Here is an 18,925-nt window from a genome sequence, read left to right as displayed (position 1 = left end):
AAATCCACTCAGGACCATAAAACACTTGTGGGCTATGTCTGGTCCATAGGTCCTGTTGTGAGGCATCTGAATCACTAGGGGCCAGATCTGCTGCTGACTGGGTAGGGATTTAGAGGGATAGACTGGGAGGGGCAGTCATTTGCTCAACAGCACACAGGCAGAAATCGGTGGTATCATAACCGACTCCAAGTCAGGCCCAAGTGAGTCCCAAGCCATGCTATTACCTAGCCCGTGGTTTAAAGGAAGAGATTATGCTGAGTGAAGTAAGTCAAGCAGAGAGAGTCAATTATCATATGGTTTCACTTATTTGTGGAGCTTAACAAATAGCATGGAGGACATGGAGAGATGAGAGAGAAGGGAGCTGAGGGAAATTGGAAGGGGAGGTGAACCATGAGAGACTGTGGACTCTGAAACACAACCTGAGGGTCTTGAAGGGGCGGGGGTGGGAAGTTGGGGGAACCAGGTGGTGGGTACTGGAGAGGGCACGGACTGCATGGAGCACTGGGTGTGGTGCAAATACAATGAATACTGTTACGCTGAAAAGAAATTAAATAAATCAATAGAGGCAGTGTTTCTCAGTGTGTGGCCCCTGGAGCAGCAGCATCCTGTTACCTGGTGTACTAGACTAGTGACGGCCCACAGAGATCAGGTCCTAATCCCTGGAACTTTTAAATGTTGCCTTATTCGGAAAAGGGGGCTTTTCAGAGGTGATCGAGGAGTCTGAGATGAAGACATTATCTGGGTTGGCCCTAAATGCCACTAACATACCCTTATAAGCAAGCAGAATGAGATCATCTTTCTTTCTCTCTCTCACACACACATGCAAAATTTTAAGACTAGAATGATTCAGCCACAAAACAACACCAGCAGCTGAAGAGGCAAGGAAGGACTGTTCCCTAGAGGCTCCAGATCACGGCCCAGCTGACATCTTGTTTCAGCCGCCAGGTTTGAGGCGATTTGTTAAAGCAGTCCCAGGGAGCGGATATATCTAGGAACATCTTAGAAATTCTGAGGCTCCCTCCCAGACCTGCTGAACAGGAGATTCTGGGAATGGGGCTTAGCACCCTGTTTTAACAAGCCCTCCAAGGGATCTGTTGAAAGCTGAAGTTCCAAAAACACTGGCTTAAGGCAAGGGCTGAAAAAACAGGGACGAGGCATTTTGTGCAAATGTGATTTGGGGCCTGCGGCAGAACTGGAGGTGAGTTTGACCTAAAGGCATTCACCATTCTGCATGAAGTGCTTGACCCCCACAGACATAGGAGCTTTTCAGCCTTGTCCCAAACCAGTATTTCTCGAACTTCCGTGTACAATAAAGAGAAAGGTAATAAGCAAAACAAGGTGGTATGTGCTACAAAGAAAAAGATGGTAAATGGGCAGAGGGAGTGCCAGTGGGTAGGGCCAGTTTTAGACTGGGTGGTCCAGGAAAAGCTTTCTGAAGAGGTGACCTTATGAGAAGGCAGCCAAGGAACATTAGGGAGGAGAGGGTTCTGGGCAGAGGAAACAGCATGAGCAAAGATCCTGAGGTCAGAAAATAGCTTAATGTTCGGAGGAAGTGCTGGGAGAGCAGTGTCACAACCCGCTCGAGGAACTAAATGTGTCCCATGTGACTCTGGAGAGGAATCCTGAAAGCTTGTGTCTGGCTTCCTCCAGACCTCACCCCATGCGCCTCTTTGCAGGTTTTGCTTTCTATACTTTTGCTATAACTCTCAGCCATAAGTATGACTATATGCACAGTCCTTTGTGTCCTCTTACTGAGTCACCAAACCTGGGTGTGGTTTTGGGAACCCCTGAGGCATATCCCCATGACTAATGTACGTGATGTCTTAGACCTCCCAGGGTGAAGGAAATCTGAAGGTTCCACGTGCATAGTATGTTTTATTAAGAACCGCTGGAAGTCAGTTGCCACAAAGGTCTTCCTCACCCTCACTGTATGCGTAGGATTTCTCCCTGGTATGGATCCTCCGATGTACTTTAAGGGATGAATCACAACTAAAGGCTTTTAGACATTCCTTACACTCACGGGGTGTCTTGATGCTGTGGGTCCACTCGTGCTTGGTTAGAGAGGAGCGGTACCTGAAGGCGTCCCCGCACTGCTTACACGTGGAGGGACTCTCCCCAGTGTGAGTTCTCTGATGGAGGCTGAGGGAGGAGCTGCAGCGGAAAGTCTTCTCACAGTCACTGCATTTGTAGCGTTTCTCTCCTGTGTGGGTTTTCCAGTGCTCGATGAGGGAGGACCTGTACTGGAAGGGTTTCCTGCGGTCGGGACACTTAATAGGGGTTCTCACCTGTATGAATTTTCTGGTGGAGATTAAGGGATGAGGCCCAGCTAAAGGCCTTTCCACATTCACTGCATCCGTAAGGTTTCTCCCCACTGTGGATCCTCCGGTGCTGGCTGAAGAATGACTGATCACTAAAGGCCTTCCCACACTCATTGCACTGATAGGGTTTCTCGCCAGTGTGAATCCTCTGATGGGAGAGGAGGGCTGAGCGTTTGCTGAAGCCTTTCCCACATTTGTTACAGAGAAATGGCTTCCTGCCACTGTGGGTGATCTGGTGCTCCCGGAGGGAGGAGCTCCACCTGAAAGCTTTGTCACAGTCCTCAAACTTGTATGGTTTCTCTCCAGAATGAATTCTTTGATGCTGAGTAAGGTTTGCCCTCTGGCTGAAGGCCCTTGTGCACTCACTGCATTCATAGGGTCTCTCCCCTGTGTGGATCCGCCAGTGCTGAGTAAGGTAGGACTTGGAGCTGAAGGCTCTCCCACATTCAGGACATCTATAGCCTTTCTTCTCTGTGAAGCTGCTCAGAGATCCCACCAGGATTGGCATCTCGGAGAGGCTGTTCTCTCTGCAGTTCATGAAGTTCATGTCCCAAAGTCCTTTCTTTTGGGGTGACTCTTCAGAGATGTTATGCTTTGAAGGTATCCTGTTGTCAGGCCCAGTACCCCAGTCTGAAATAAAGTTTTCAAAACTGCAAATTCCTGTAAGGTGTGAGACAATGCTCCATTACCCATTGTGACTATCAGTCTTACTTGTCAGCCCGACCATGCTCTAGTCCCCAGCGATCTCAATCAAATACAATCCAAGTGTTGGTTAGCATTTTTAAAAAACATTTTATTTATTTATTTGACAGAGAGAGACAGTGAGAGAGGGAACACAAGTAAGGGGAGTGAGAGAGGGAGAAGCAGGCTCTCTGCCAAGCAGGGAGCCCAATGTGGAGCTCGATCCCAGGACCCTGGGATCATGACCTGAACCGAAGGCAGACGCCTAACGACTGAGCCACCCAGGTGCCCCATGTTGGTTAGCATTTACAATCACTTCAGGTAAAGGAAATTATCTATGATCACGTAGGTGGGCCTCACCCAATCAGTTGAAGGCCTGCAGAGCAAAAACAGGTTTCATAAAGAGGAAATTTTGCCTTAAGACAGCAGCATCAACTCCGCTTGTTTCCAGCCTGCTGGGCAGCCCCACACATTGTGTACACACCAGCCCCACAAATGTGTGAGTCATTTCTTAAAGTAAATCCCTCAATATATAGTTTATTGGTTCTGTTTTTCTGGAGAATTCTGACTGATGTATCAGCTCTCTAATGAGGCCTGACACCTGGGGCCAGACTGGGTTAGGGGGAAGCATGCACAGATTATAGAATCGGGGAAAGCAGAGTTGACCGACAGAGGAAAGAAACATGTCAAGGATGAATCCAGCTCATCTGGGAAGATGAGAACCTGGAAAGGGCAGACCAAGACACTGGGGCCTCAGAAGCCCACGTGGGCTGGAGTGAGCCCTCACTACCTCGCAGCCTGGTCTCCGCAGCTGGGGCACACGCACACTCAATTTTAGGCTGTTGCTGTTCTTCAGTGAGTCATGGAACTAAGTCAGGTTCCCTACCTTGGCACCAGTGACATTTTGGGCCAGGCAGTTCTCTTGTGGGGACTGTCCTGGGTATTGCAAGATGGCAGGCAGCATCCCTGGCCACTTCCCCTCTGCACCACAGCGCCCTCTCAGCCGGGACGACCAAAAAACCTTCAGACATTGCTACATGTCCCCTCAGGGCAAAACCGCTCTGGGTTGAGACCACGGCTTTAGTAGGTTGTGACAAGAAGTTTTAAACAACGGGATAGAATGGAGTAACAGTGCACTGTGTATAGTAAGGACAAGTATCACTTCCTACTATTTGTTTTTTAATTAATTAATTTATTTTTTAAAGATTTTATTTACTTATTTGACAGAGATCACAAGTAGGCAGAGAGGCAGGCAGAGAGAGAGGAGGAAGCAGGCTCCCTGCCAAGCAGAGAGCCCGATGCAGGGCTCGATCCCAGGACCCTGAGATCATGACCTGAGCCGAAGGCAGAGGCTTAACCCACTGAGCCGCCCAGATGCCCCACTTTATACAATTTTTATTTCATTTATATCTCATGGATACAAAGCATGTGCAGTGGGCTGTGATGTAAAATGTACCTTTTACCAGGGTTGGGGAGAAAGAAGTCTGAGGCATACAGACATGGGGCGGTCAGTTTCATCACAGGGACTGAGCAAGACAGAGCCAGAAAGAAGGCAGAGAGAGGTGGAGGCAGAGGCAGAAACAGGCTTTAAACTGAACTGAGATGTCGACAGTATGTTCTCTGTGGGCACCCTTCAATGGGACCCCGCTGACTGCGCCCTTGTCAATCCTCCTTTGGGCTCTCCTCCCCCCCACACATCCCAGCCAAACACTGGCATATACTGAGTGTTCAGCAGGAGTCAGCTACCTATAATGGCTAAACCAAGCGTGGCCAATTAAAAAGCTCGGTCCCCTGGCCTCCAGCTGGCTTAAGAAAGAGAACAGATATGGTCTGATGGCACTAGGGCCTGCAACTTCCATTAGTACTTCTGGGAAAGAAAGCCTTCTGCCCTGTTGGGACCAGTGTGTCACTGAACCCATTGCTGCCAGAAACGGAAGGGGCCGGCCCAGGAGTGGAACCAAGAGAGGAAGAAACAGAACTGAGAAACACAGAGTGGGAGCCTATAGAGGACCAAGAGACAAAGGCCAGGAAGTAACACTTGAGCTCCTGGATCCAGCCATGCCTGAAGTCTGAGTTACCCTTGACTTTTCCATTATGTTCATACAGAGAGGTGGACACTTCAGGGGAAAGAGTGTGGGAGGACCCTCAGAGGCACTGAATGGCTGAGCCCCAACCCAACACAGTGCTGACATTCCTGATGCCCCTTGGCTTCTATGCAGTAAGGTGGGGTTTGAGTTCACTGATAAGTCACTGTCCTTATCCAGTGAGACCAGGTTCCTGTAGTTCTCCAGCATGACGTCCCAGTATAGCGCCTTCTGGCCAGGACTCAGCTGCCCCCACTCCTCCTGGGAGAAGTCTATCGCCACATCCTGGAACGCAATTAGCTCTTTGACAAGGGCACAGCATGACTAGCCCTTCATGCGGCCATAGGGAAAGGGGGCCTGGGGTCAGGAGGGAAGTTAAACAAGAAAAGAGTGGGTCGGGCTGGGTTCAGGACTCACCACAGTGTGGCTGAGGTTGCATGTGGTGGTCCAAGAGCTAGAACCAAGAGCTAGAAGAGCCCACAGACTGCTGAAGTCTGATTCCCGTGGGGCTCTACAGGGAAACTGCAACGCATTCAGTGTGACAAAGATTTACTGAGGTCACCTACGGCTGGGCACCTTTCTAGGCACTGGGGATACAGACCAAAACCCTGCCCTGGTGAGTCCCACATTCCAGTCAGGCTTGGACAATAAACCAGCCAAACAGCATGTCAGATGGTGCTAAGCGCTACAGAGAAAAACAGGCAGGCAGGGACGAGAGTGATGGGACATTAGGTACCAGCTAGAGTGGTCAGGAGAGACTTTACAGGGCAGTGACTCTGGACAAAGACCCGAGGGAAGTGAAGAGGTCTGTGCCACGTGGCTATTGGAAGGTGCCAATATTTTACTGGCACTGCTGATAATTTAAAACATGGATATTCGTACAAAAACCCAAATACCAGTCTTGAAAAACAGGAAGCTTTTACATTGCAAAGCCTGGATTCCTGTAGTGACAACAGGCTGGAGCCTGGTCACAGTCGCCCCTGTAGATGGGCTCAGTTTCCCACTGTGACTCCCCAACTCTGGGGTCTCAAACTCAAGTGCCTATGGGGGGGCTAGCGAGGTAGTGGGAATGAATGAAGTGGGCTGCCCGAATGCTTACAGGTGTCCTGAAACGCACGGCCCTCCCTCATCCTGCTTCCATTTCTCCCTTTCCTGAGGGAAGTAACTCTGCTGACACAGGATTCAGTTGCTGGGGACTGCGGCAAACTAGAAATCTTGTATCCAAAGGGGGCGCCCCCGCCTCAGCCCAGCTAGCAGTTGTCACGGACCGCCACGGCCCAGTGGGCTACCTCTGACCCTGCCTGGTGCACTCACGGGTCTCCCGCAGCACTTACCACCCCTGAATGTCCAGGCTGGTGTCTTTGTTGAGTGTCCCCCACATCGTTCCTGGCCTCCACCCAAGCAGGGACCTCGTCAGTCTCAAAAGGACTGCATCCCGGTGCCTCCAGGGTGCCCCGAACACAGGAGGCCGCAGATATCCGCTGACTAACACGTGGAGCACACCCGCCGCCGCCACGACCACACTGGGTGCTCCACACCCAACCAGGAGCGACGTCCTGCCTTTCAGAACCCAGGGGCCCTCCCAGGCGAGACCAGCGCAGTCACAAGCCCGGGAACCATGCCCTCCTCGGCAAAGAACCTCTCCTGGCGGAGGCCTGAGATCCGAGCTGGGGGGGGAGGAGGAAAGTGGTGAGAGAGGAGGCCCAGCTGGGCCATCACACCAGCCCCTCCTCCGGGACCCGAAAGGACCACATGCCTCGTCGGAGGTGGAGGAATGCGGTAAGTGGCACTGTTTCCTGCAGCCTGATCTAAACTGAGGACCCAAACTCTGGAGACAAGGTACCTGGGTCTGAATCCCACCTATGACCCACTAACCGTATGGCCTTGGACAAGTTCCAGGACCTCCCTCCGAGACTCAGTTTCCTTATTTGAGAAATGGGGATAGAATGGTATCTACCTGTAGGACATGGTGACAGCGTTACTGTGGCGGATGGCATCAGTGCCCCCAGTCCTTCACGCTCCCTGTAGATATACCCTTGGCCATGTACCTCTGAGGTGACCTGTCGCCTTAAGTGTGGTGTCTGTCCCCACCTCTTGACATCAGGTCTGGCCTTGTAACCCGTGTTGACCGGTGGTGGCCCTCATCTGCTCACCCCCTCACCGTCCTGCTCTTCCTCCAGGATCCAGGCTCATTCCTGCTTCAGCGCCTCTGTCCTCGCCCCTCCCTCTGCCGACAACACTCTTCCTCCCACGTCTCCTCCAGGTCATTCTCACCGTGCAGGGCTGAGCCTAGACCTCCGTCCTCGGAGGGTGTTCGTACCCGCCCGAACTCAGGGAGCGGACCCAGCCCCAAGACCCCCGCCCTACCGCCCTCTAGTGTTTCCTCCCGAGCATTTATCAGTGACGCGCGCTATTTCACTGTGTTCCCGGGAGAATGCAAGTTCCATCACAAGCCGCACCACCCAGCAACAAAATTCCACAGGCATCCCCAAGAAATCTCATGCCCAAGGGACAACGACACTTACAGGTGAACGCAGCCACGCGGGCTCAGCACAGTGTGGCCACCTGTTGGGGACACTTGTTCTACTCGCGCACAAACACAACCACGCGCACATTGTTCGATTCCTCAGGCAAGTGCCCGAAGCCCTTCCCACAGGGACGTCCAGCATGGCCCAGGGACACGAACCACAACAGCCACACAAACTCGCCCTCCACGTACGCCCTCGCGCACAAAACCACACACAGAAGCCAAACTCCATTACCAGAGCCACGGGAGTCACACAGGACTGGGCTCCCCGTCGCTCTAACGCCCCCACTCAGTCACATACGATCCCTTAAATGACAAACTACCATAGACCCTCGCGACACACAGGTCTGCATTCAGTCACACAGACCCTCGGACGAGGACAAACTCACACTCACACACCAGGCCCTTCCACACTCAACATGCGCACCGAGCCTCAGGCAGGCCGCGGACACTCCCAGACACCACACACACACACACACACACACACCGCTTGAGAGGCAACTTCAGACACTCACGTAACCCCACCTGACAGCAAATCTTCCTCGGCAACGCCCCGCGCTTGCACGCGCACACGCACCGCCTCACACTCCGCTCACGGGGCCCCCGGCGCTCACCCCAGCAACCCGCAGAGACGCCTCACCACGCGGACGTCGCCGCATCAGACACACCCGACATGCCCTCGTCACACACACACTCCCACCGAGTCACGGATCACAAAGTCACACTCAGCAAGAGACACACGCACAGACCTACACTCGCTCGCCCGTCGCGCGGATCAGGCGTGCACGCGCGCTCCACACCTCGGTAGAGCGGGAGCCCAGACGCGGCCCGGCCGGAAGCGGAAGCGCTCCCGGCGCCCGGGTGCAGAGCTCTCTGGGAGTTGTGGTCCAGAGACCGGCGCTCCGGCGTACGTCCCGGTGGCGCTGGGGCTCCATCCTTCCTGGGTTCAACTCCGCTCCTGTGAGAAGGAGGAACCAGCTCCGCAGAGCAGATACTCTCTGTCTCCCAAGTGAGAGCCCTAGTCTGAGAAACAGGAACTAGCGCCACAGAGCGGATACTCCCTGTCTCCGAAGAGGGGAGTAATACCCCACAAATGATGAGGCACCGGAAGGCAATAAGAGGGGAAAGGACGATGCGGCCCAAAGAGGCGGCTTGGGAACGTCTCTGCATCTTCCAGGAGATGACATTTGAAGCGCGTTTCAAGCGCGGGCAGTAGCAGCAATGCTCCAGCTCGGCAAGGGCATACCAGGCTGAGGAAGGAGCCAGTGCAAAGGCCCTGAGACAAGGTGAAGGTTGATGTGTTTGAAGAACCGAGGTAACGCCCGCATAGCTCGGGGTGAAAGATGAAGGGGTGGGTGCAGGGGAGGAGGCCGGAGAGCCCCAGGCAGTGGACGGGCACTGAAGGGCCGCAACAGGGGGATGGCGCGGCCCGATTTGTGCGTTCACAGGAGCCCGTGGCTGCTGGGTGGAGGGTGAGTTTGGGAAGCCAAGAGTGAAGGCAGGGAGATCGGAGAGGAGGCCGTTGCAGTGGCCCAGAGATGATGGTGTGCCGGGTGAGGGTGGTGGCCGTGGGCATGGTGTGACGTGCGTGGGTTTCAACCTGCACTGGGGGACATGCTGGACGTGGAGTGTAATGGGAAGAGGAGGGGGTAAGAGAGAAGCCAAAATGCCTGCCGGGTTTCTGCCCTGAGTGCCAACCCGGTGGGGTGGAACCTGAGAAGGCGTAGGCGTGGAGGAGGACAGAAAGCGCCTGCACCTGTGCTCAGTTTGAAGTCCTTGCTGCATATTCACTCATGTGGTTTAACGTCAGTGTATTCGCTCACTAACCATCTATTTTTTGAGTTTTGGTCCTGGGACAACTGCGTGCTGGAGCAGGCTGGGACGTCACAGAAGAGTTCACTTTAAATGTTCAGAAATGATGCAGATCAGTTGTTAGGCTGCGGACTCCTAGTTTGACATCAGCTGTGGTGAGATTACTTAGGCCATGGCAGTTGGCAAGTGCTAGAGTATTTTTCTCCAGAGAGCTGGCTTTCCAGCTCGCCATTCGATAATAGGAAACAAACACGTGATCACTTTCATTCTGGTGTGTGTGGGACAGATCTGTAAACAGATAGCTAAACAATTTACTGAAACTGCGGTGTGTATTTTGGAGAAATGGGAGTTCTGAGAGCATAGAAGGAAAATGACTTAGGTTGAGCCAGGAGGGGTGATCAGGAAGTGGTATTTGAGCTGTGATCTGAAGGCTGAGTTCTCACTCTCGTGTGTTTCATTGAGAAGGTGTCATCGTTGATCGGCGGTGTCTTTTTCGTTCTTAGCGGAGTGTAAAATAAGAGTCTGTCTTCCAATCAGTGGTGGTTTGGATTCAGCTGCACTTACCAATCTGATTAGGGGAGGGTTGTTTGAGCTGGGTTTGTGGAGCCCAAAGAGGCAGGCACGAGTGAGTGTGGGGAAGGGGCTAAGAAGCCATTAAGTGCTCAGAAGGCCCAGCCCTGTGACTCCAGCTAACGCCACAGCCACTCCGGCTCTTGTTTTTTGTTGTTTTGCGTCACATTTGTTTATTCAGAGAAATACATATCGAACGCCCAGTGCATGCCAGACAGTATGCTGCACACCGGGGCCACAGCACGCAGAAGGCAGCGCCACTCTCATGGAGGTTATATCTGGAAGGTGGGGTGGGGATTTGAGGCAGAACAAACTGAATAATCTAGGTAATTACAGGCGGCGAGAAATGCAAGTAGGAAATAAAACAAAACGAGGGCATTGAGAGTGACCAGGAGGTGAGCTGCTTTGGATGGGAGGGTTGTGGAGGCTCCTTTTCTCTTTTTGGACAATTTGGACAATAACTCCCAAGGGTTATGCATTTGATCAAGAGGCTGGTATCCTCAAGGATATGTTCGTAGCACAGCAACGGTTTCCTAAAACCTCCCCACAAAATGTCTTAACAAAGTAAGGTTGCTTTTTTTAAAAAAAAGGTTTATTAATTTATTTTTAGAGAGGTGGGGGCAGAGGGAGAAGGAGAAAGAATCTTAAGCAGGCTCCATGCCCAGCATGAAGCCTGATGCGGGGTTTGATCCCATGACCTGAGTCGAAATCAAGAGTCGGACACTTAATTGACTGTACCACCCAGGCGCCCCAAGGTGTTTAAAGTCAAAGAGAAATACAGCCTAATTTTTATCATTCAAAAATAGAACCCTGAGTGCTTCTGGAGTAAAAATATCGATCCTTTCCCCACCCTCTTAACTTTGGGTAAATTGCCTAATCTATCTGTATTTTATTTTCCTTATCTGCAAAGTGAAGAGAAGTACAACCACATCACAGAAGTCTTTCAAATGTTAGAGATAGTGCATATAAAAGTGACTAGTAAAGATGGTCTGGGAACAAAAGAGGAATTGGAAGTATGATGATAGGATGGAGTAAAAAGATAGATGGTCGCTCATCAAAAGAGTGGATATGGAGGAATGATTAAAAAATAGGAACTGTTCTCAAAAAATAAAAATAAATTTAAAAAATTAAAAAAAAAAAAACTGTTCTTTCCTTCTTTCTAGAGTTTTATCTTGGTGCATGGCAACCCAGCTGGAGACAACATTTCCCAGCCCCAGTGGGTCAGCATGGCCGTGTGACTAAGCACTAGCCAATGCGGTATTAGCAGAAGTGACGTGTGCAACTTCTGGTTTACATCTTAAAAGCACATTGCTTGCCCTCTATTTCCTCTCTGTTCCTTCCTGAAGCTGGATTGTGAATGAGGTGCTGGTGAGCTCTCTCTCACCTTGTGGATAAGGAGAACTTAGGCAATGGTAGAGCAATGAGACAGGAGGAACCTGGTCTCAGGACGACTTTGTGGCACAGAGACACCAGGATTACCTCAAGCACAGATGTTTAAACGAAAGAGAACTAAGCCTTCTGTATCATTTAACCCACTGTTTGTTGTTTCCTATGAAAGCAACTGAACCAAAAATCCAACTCATACAAGGCTACCAGGTAAACATGGTAGAAAGATGAAAATGCCTTTGACATTCCCTTGGGAAGGAGTCACATGAAGATGATGCAGTGTATATGGACAAGTCCAAAATAGCCCATTTTTCTTCTGGAATATTTGCTGCTTCTTCTGATGAAGTCATTGGCTTGCATTCAGGACAGGCATTAGATGAAAAATGTCTACCGCTAACCATGAAGCACGTTGAGTAGGCCAAGGTGTGCCCACCTGCAGAAGGCCCATGGAAACTGAAAGGGAGGTCTCCTATTGGACTCTCTGGGACATAGGGTCATCGAAGGGGCTCTTGGATGGAATGATCCCCGCTATTTAAATTATTCACTCCCTGTCCCTCCATCTTCCCCTGTGTACCTATAGTACCATTTGCCTATATTAACTGCACATCGGACATATCTCTAGCTTACCTGGACATCTACTAGGTAGATGCATGGCTCATTGTCATCCAACTTGGCTGCCGACTTTTTGGCTACAGGTGTGTTCCTTGTGGTGTCCAGAGGCACTAGCACCTCTGCCGTGGCCACAGGGACCTCCTGTGAGGGTGGATTGCTGGGTGCCTCCCATGTCCAGATGCCAAGTCCTAAAATGGCCCCCGAGGATAAAGCTTCAGCAGGGCTCCCTTCATGTCCTTGTTCCCCAGGCTGTAGATAAGTGGATTCAGGGTGGGCGTGAGGACAGAGTAGAAGACAGCTGCCACAAGGCCTTGCGTCGGGGAGTAGCTGGTGCGGGGCTGCATGTAGGCAGAGCTGCCAGAGCCGTAAAACAGGAGCACAGTGGCCAGGTGGGAGGAGCAGGTGGACGGGGCCTTCCAGCGGCCGGCGGCGGAGCGGATCCGACACACGGTGGCCAAGATGCGGACATAGGACAAGACAGTGAGGCCAAAGCAGCTCATGATGACGCAGCCGCTGACTGCAAATCCTGCAGCCTCGTGGGCATCTGCATTGGCACAGGCTAGCCGCATGAGTGCGGGGATGTCGCAGAAGAAGTGGTCGATCACGTTGGGGCCGCAAAACAGCAGGGAGAAGGTGTTGGCTGTGTGGAAGGCCGAGAAAACGAGCCCATTGCCCCAGGCCACCGACACCAGGGAGACGCAGGTCTCAGGGCTCATGGTGGCTCTGTACAGCAGGGGCCTGTAGATGGTCAGACAACGATCGAAAGCCATGGAGGTGAAGAGAAAACACTCCGTGGACCCAAGGCAGACAAAGGCAAAGAGCTGGGACGCACATGCATGGAGGGAGATGTCCCTGGAGCCCAGCGCGGTGGCCACCAGGGCCCAGGGGAGGGTGGTGGACACGGAGCAGATATCCACCAAAGAGAGGTGTTTGAGGAAGAAGTACATGGGCGTGTGCAGGTGCGCGTCCTGGGTCACGGCGGCCACGATAGCCACGTTCCCCAGAATGGCAGCCAGGTAAATGAGAAGGAAGGAGGCGGCGCCGAGCAACTGTAACAACGGGACCGTGGAGAAGCCCCGGAGGAGGAAGACGGAGACTGCTGTGAGATTGGGCATGGTCGGCCTTTGGAAGAAGTCCTGAACTGCCGAGGCCGCTCAGGGAGCAGCCACGAGGGGAATGAGGAGACAATAGCAAAGACCTAGGAGGAAAGGAAGGGGAGGTGAGCTGCGTCTGAATTAAATGCACATGCACGGTCTTCCCTGGCGGTCTCAAACCCCAGATACTTACGGAGGCCGGCAGATGCATACATCTGGGAATCTGGTAGAGTGTCATGGGGTGGGGGTGGGAGGAGCGTACAGAATGTTCTGTTCAAAAGAGACAGCTGCTCTGAGCTCATGCCAGCTGTCGGGGGACCAAGCACTGCCAGATCCTCTGATATTTGCCAAGAAAAGTCAGAATTCCAGGTTGTTTTTTCAATGTGAAATTTCCTGGGGCACCTGGGTGGCTCAGTCATTTGAGCATCCGACTCTTGATTTGGGCTCAGGCCATAGTCTCAGGGTCGTGGGATCAAGCCCCACGTCGGGCTCCCTGCTCAGCTCCGAGTTTGTGTCTCCCTCTCCCTCTGTCCCCTCCCCCCGCCCAGCTCCTGCTCATGCACACTCCTTCCCTCTCAAATAAATAAATAAAATCATTTAACAAATGTGAAATTTTCCTGACTTCTTTACGTTGGCAGGAAGTTCAAATTTACAACATTGTGCCTATCCAATGGGACCTCCAGTTTATGACTTCTGGTCTGATGCGTATTTGCTTCATAACTTCGTAACATCATCATGGTGACACCCAACCCAAGGCCTTGTAAAGGCCTGTTTCCCGCAGGAGGCCGTGAGCACCCCCACCTGAGTGCAGGGCCCCCTTTTCCTCTTGTCTTTGTTTCCCGGCATCCCGCAGAGGAAGGGGAGGGAAGTGGTGCACAGAATTTTTTTGCACCAGATGTCCAGGGTTTGGATTCTATGTGACCTTGGACAAGTACCTTAATCTCCCAGAGACTCAATTCCCTCCTCTGTAGGATGGGACAGTGTATGCCGTGGGAGCACGTGAGGACTGCAAGAAACATACTTAAAACGAGTTCTGGCAGGTGGTGGGGCCGTCACTGAAGGTTGGCTGTTACTGTTATGTTTCTTTGTGAGTGTGTGTTCCTTATTTTCCTTTCCACTGTGGTCCCTGAGCTGCTGGGATTGTGTAATAAAATAGACGTGAAAATATATCTTTAAACTTCTTCACGGAAAGTATTACTTTTTTCACGCTCCATCAGCCCTCGTCGCGGTTGTCACTTCCAATGCTATGGGACGGCAGCCCCGGACAGCTGGGGGTGGGCCTGGCACTGCCAGCGGAGTCCTAGTGATCTCCTCGGGGACCTAAACCCCCTCACTTATTATCTGCCCCTCATCGGCAGAATAATGCCTGCATTCCAAAGCGCTCTCTGTCCCAGTCCCCGAAACCTGGGGGTATGTGACCTTACACGGCAAAAGGAACTTTGCAAGTGTGGTTAAGCTGAAGCTTTTCAGATGTGGAGATTATCCTGGATTATCTAGGGGTTAGGGGTGAATTGTGTCCCCCCACCCCTGCCAGCTCCACTCCCAGCAAAAGATACATTGCAGTCCTAACCCCCAGTACCTCAGAATGGAGCCTCAGCTGGAAATAGGCCACTGCAGATGTAGTGAGTTACGATGAGGTCCTTATAGGAAGAGGGTCTCACGAAGACAGAGACACACAGGGGGCCGCCACGTGATGACAAAGACAGACAGTGAGACAACACATCTACAGCCGGGGATGCCGCAGACACTGGCAAGCCACCGGCTGCTAAGCTAGGCAGAGCCCGGGGAGGGGGCCTGCAGGGGTCAGGAGGAGCGTGGTCCTGAGGACAAACCGATCTCAGACTTCCGGCCTCCGTAACTATGAGAGAACGCATTTCTGTTGTTTGAAGCCACTCAGCCTGTGGCATTTTGCTGTGGCGGCCCCAGCGAACGAAGGGGCTGGCGGAAACCCCTGTAGCCACAGGGGCCCTTCCCAAGACAGAAGAGAGTCCGAGAAGAGAGGACAGAAGCACAGATTGGTGTGATGTGGGTCACCTGCCAGGGGAGGCGGGCGCCCCTGGAAGCTGGGACAGGCAAGGACTTGGATTCTCCCCATGAGCCTCCGGAAGAGAAGGCGGCCCCACCGACACCTTGATCTCAGCCCCCTGAGGCCCATCTCAGACTTCCGGTTCCCCAGACTGTGAGACAGGACGTGTGTGTGTTGTTTCAGACCGCGTCTGTGGTGACCTGTCACAGCAGCGCCAGAATCACACCCCGGCCTCCGTCCCCTGCCCTCTCCCTCCTATTCGGAGATTCGCCTTCCGTCCCAGAGATGCGGCGCCTTCCCACGCGCAAGCGGGAGAAAAGCGATGCGGTCGCACAGATAACGCCACGTCTCCTCTTCCTCTGGTCCACGAGATTCTGCGGAGAACAAACCTTGTCCTCGTGCGTCCCTCGGCAGGACACAGTGAGGGGACACTGCGTACTGTCTCGCTGCGCTGGGATTGATTTCCGTGTGTGTCGGCAGAGGCACATCGGGCTCCCGGCTTTTCAGATGTTCTGCTCAGGGGGAGCCTACGGTGTGCACAGAGGTTCCAGGAAGGGCTGACAAAGGAGGGGACCCCCCCACCCGACAGCAGCGTCCACCACCGCAGAGAGCCGCCCACGGAACACAGCGGGCCAACCTGCGTCTGCTTCACCCGTCCCGGCTCCCCACACCTTCACAGCTCGTCTTGCCGGTTCTAGCCCTGACGTTACCGCCTCACTCCTGTATTTTTTCAAAAGTCACTGGGAACGAAAGTAAATGTGACAAGGCTGCGTGCTGTCACTTGGAGAGGAAGCAAGGTCATGCGACGGGGTTTGGGCCCGGGGCCTGGTGCGTAACACATGAACGATAACCTTCAACCCTACATTACTTTTGTTCGTTTGTTTCAGTGTTTCTCTCCTGAAAACTGAGGGACTTGCAAAGGCATTTCTGACTCTTCCACTGAGCCCTTGGGGGTCATCAGGGCAGGGGGAGCGTTCCTGTTGGGACCCGACCCTTTCCTCCAGCTGGAGCCCGTTACATAGTTACGGATTATCAGCGCGCTTTTCAGTTGATGACGTTTCTGCCATGGGAGCGTTGGAGAGACACCAGAGTTGTACTCACAACCAAGAGGAGGCTGTCATGACGTACAGAACAGACTTGAAAGAGAATGCCTGACCCTGCCACTTCCCAGCTGTGTGACCTTAGGTAAATTACTCAACCTCTCTGTGTTTTGGTTCCTTTATCTGTCATACCCGAAAATAACGATGGCCATCCCTTCCCTACCGCATGGGGTTGTTAGTATGTGCAGAGTACATGCAGAGCTCTTAGATGACCACCTGGGACCCAAAACTGTGCATCTTCAGGATTTTCTCCAGAAGGAAGAGTCCATGTTTCTCAGAGCTGTGTGGTATTACCTTGTGGTGGATGTAAATTAGAATACTACCGACAGGGACGCCTAGGTGGCTCAGTTGGTTAAGAGTCTGCCTTTGGGTCAGGTCATGATCCCAGGGTCTTGGGATCAAGTCTCGAGTTGGGCTCCCTGCTCAGCGGGGAGCCTGCTTCTCCCTTAGCCCCTCCCCTTGCTTGTGCTCTCTCTCTCTCTCTCTCTCTCTCACTCTTTCTCCCTCAAAATAAATACATGGAGGGGGGCGCCTCTGCTTTCAGCTTAGGTCATGATCCCAGGGTCCTGGGATCAAGTCCCACATCGGGCTCTCTGCTCAGCAGGGAGACTGCTTCCCTTCCTCTCTCTCTGTCTGTCTCTCTGCCTACTTGTGATCTCTGTCAAATAAATAAATAAAAAATCTTCAAAAAAAAAAAAATCTTACGACCAACATCCTAATCTGAGGCGGTGGAGAGGAGCACAGGGCCAGGATTTGAGTCATGAGCCGATGGGAGAAATGAGCCTGGCCAACGAGTGACACAGAAACATCAATTCTGGGGGTTCGTGAGATTTTGGGAATGGCCTCTTCACCAGAGCTTGAGTGTCTCCCCTAATGTTCCCACCTTGCTGGCCCACAGCTTTGGCTTACATGCCTCCACTCAAAGGGAGCTCACTCAGAGCAGTGGTTCCCAACTGGGGACAATGGTATCCCGCTGGGCACACGTGGGAAAGCCGGAGACGTTTCTGGTTGTCACAACCGGGGAAGATGCTTGTGGCATCTAGTGGGTAGAGACCAGCGAGGCTGCTGAACTTTATTCCATGCACAGGACAGCTCCCCGCCCTCCCCACAGCAAGAATGACCTGACCCCAGAATGTCACTAGCCCTGATGTGGCCTCTTCGACTGAGTCTTGAGTCCCTCGTATGACACCAGTAGGATAACTGGCATTTAAACATCCCTTCCTGAGAGCCAGACCCGGAACTGAAAGCCTTTCATTCAAACACCGCCCTAGAAGGAAGGCACGATTTCATCATCTCCGTTCATAGATAGAAAAACTGAGGCACAGAGAAGTGAAGCACTTTGCCCAAGATCTCAGAGTTAGTAAGAGGTAGGCAGTGCCACGGCTCAGACCTGGCTGACGAGCCTCGTAACCACAGGCTTCCGTCATGGCTCTGCTGCCTCCAGTCACCCCAGGTAGGAGATGGGAGCCGTTTGGAAATTTGGAGCAGCCCGACCTACCTGGCAGAGTGTCCTGACCATCTCGCCCAGGGCAGGGAAGCCAGACCTCTTCACGGCGCTGCACTGGGCTTGTGGGAGGCCAGTTCCTCCCAGGGGGTGAGGTGACACAGATCCAAGCTGGGATTCCTGGCTCGAGGATGGATTCCCCACTTAGAAGCCGCAGGCGGAGAAGGCACTGGGGAAGGGCCGGCACTGCTGACGGCAGCTGCGATCGGCTGTGAGCCGCACAGTCTCTGCTTGGCTGTCTCTCTCTCTCATCAACTTGGGAATTCATCCAAAGTCACCTCTGGGGACTTTCTGTCCCACGGTGGCTCCAAACTTTGAGAACACGGCTCTTTGAGAAGGAGCTGTGAGCCAGGCCACCTGCTTACATCCTTTCTAGAGTGGTCATATGAAAAGCCCTTAAAGTCGGTATTATTGGACATTGTTAGTACTATTTCCTGCTGAGAACACTCTCCCGCAATGTCTGTTTTTTGTTTACTGTGTCTTGGAGATATATCTGTTGAAATAAATAGGGATTACATTTAGAATTACATCCGTCCTTTTGACTACTGCAGAGTACCTCGCACTATGGGTAAAAAAATTCCTGTAGCTGTCCCCATGTTGGTGGACTTTCAGGTTGTTTTCAACATTCTTTTACCAAGACAAATGATCCTGCAGTGAGCATCCCTTTTTAAAAATTTTTTAGATTTTGTTTATTTATTTGTCAGAGAGAGAGACAGAGAGTGCGCACAAGCAGGGGGAGCGGCAGGCAGAGGGAGAAGCAGTCTTCTCCCCAAGCAGGGAGCCCGACACGGAGCTCGATCCCAGGACCCTGGGGTCATGATCTGAGCCAGAAGCAGTTGCTTAACTGACTGAGCCCCGCAGGGGCCCCTGTAGTGAGCATCCTTGCACCTTTCTCAGACTCTTATTTTATGTCTTTTGGAAAGTTTTTTTTTTAAATAATTTTCTCCATGTAAGTTTTACCTACTTCTTTTTTCTCTCATTAACTTGGAGCTTTGGTGGTTCTTGTGACTGGGATTTACTTTTCCATGACATTTTCTGATTGATTATTTATTGAATATTGTTGATATTCATTGTTGATATTCTGATTGATTATCTGATTGAATGTTGTTGATATTCACACAAGTCATTGAACTTTGTGTTTTGATCTTGGATCTAGCCATAAGGCAAGTGTACACTTGTTCCCGTGTATGAACAGACGAGGTTCCCCTAAA

General features: G+C 52.2%; 2 protein-coding genes across 2 annotated transcripts in view; both read right to left on the bottom strand.

Moving 5' to 3' along the window:
• The window catches only part of LOC111139744 (zinc finger protein 543-like), a 352,717-nt gene extending 349,852 nt beyond the window's left edge, over nt 1-2,865 (bottom strand). Inside the window, exons 1-2 of the mRNA XM_022492102.1 lie at nt 2,286-2,865; nt 1,922-2,200 (exon numbers count right to left, since the gene is read on the bottom strand). Of these exons, the coding sequence (XP_022347810.1) occupies nt 1,922-2,200; nt 2,286-2,865 (859 nt within the window). The remainder of the gene's footprint in view (nt 1-1,921; nt 2,201-2,285) is intronic.
• A 9,313-nt stretch (nt 2,866-12,178) lies between these two features.
• LOC111139743 (olfactory receptor 9G4-like) lies at nt 12,179-13,105 on the bottom strand. The gene has a single exon (XM_022492101.1). The coding sequence runs from the start codon at nt 13,103-13,105 to the stop codon at nt 12,179-12,181; it is 927 nt and encodes a 308-aa protein (XP_022347809.1).
• Between the last annotated feature and the right edge of the window lie 5,820 nt (nt 13,106-18,925).

This window comes from Enhydra lutris, unplaced genomic scaffold (genome assembly GCF_002288905.1).
Source record: "Enhydra lutris kenyoni isolate GAN:26980312 unplaced genomic scaffold, ASM228890v2 scaffoldscaffold114, whole genome shotgun sequence".
Taxonomy (NCBI): Eukaryota; Metazoa; Chordata; class Mammalia; order Carnivora; family Mustelidae; genus Enhydra; species Enhydra lutris.
Note: the sequence above shows the minus strand (reverse complement) of the source record. Positions and strands in the feature narration are given on the sequence as shown.

Bases quoted from the DNA above. Each gene is read 5' to 3' on its own strand.
- LOC111139743 (XM_022492101.1), bottom strand. From the start codon at position 13,105: ATGCCCAATCTCACAGCAGTCTCCGTCTTCCTCCTCCGGGGCTTCTCC.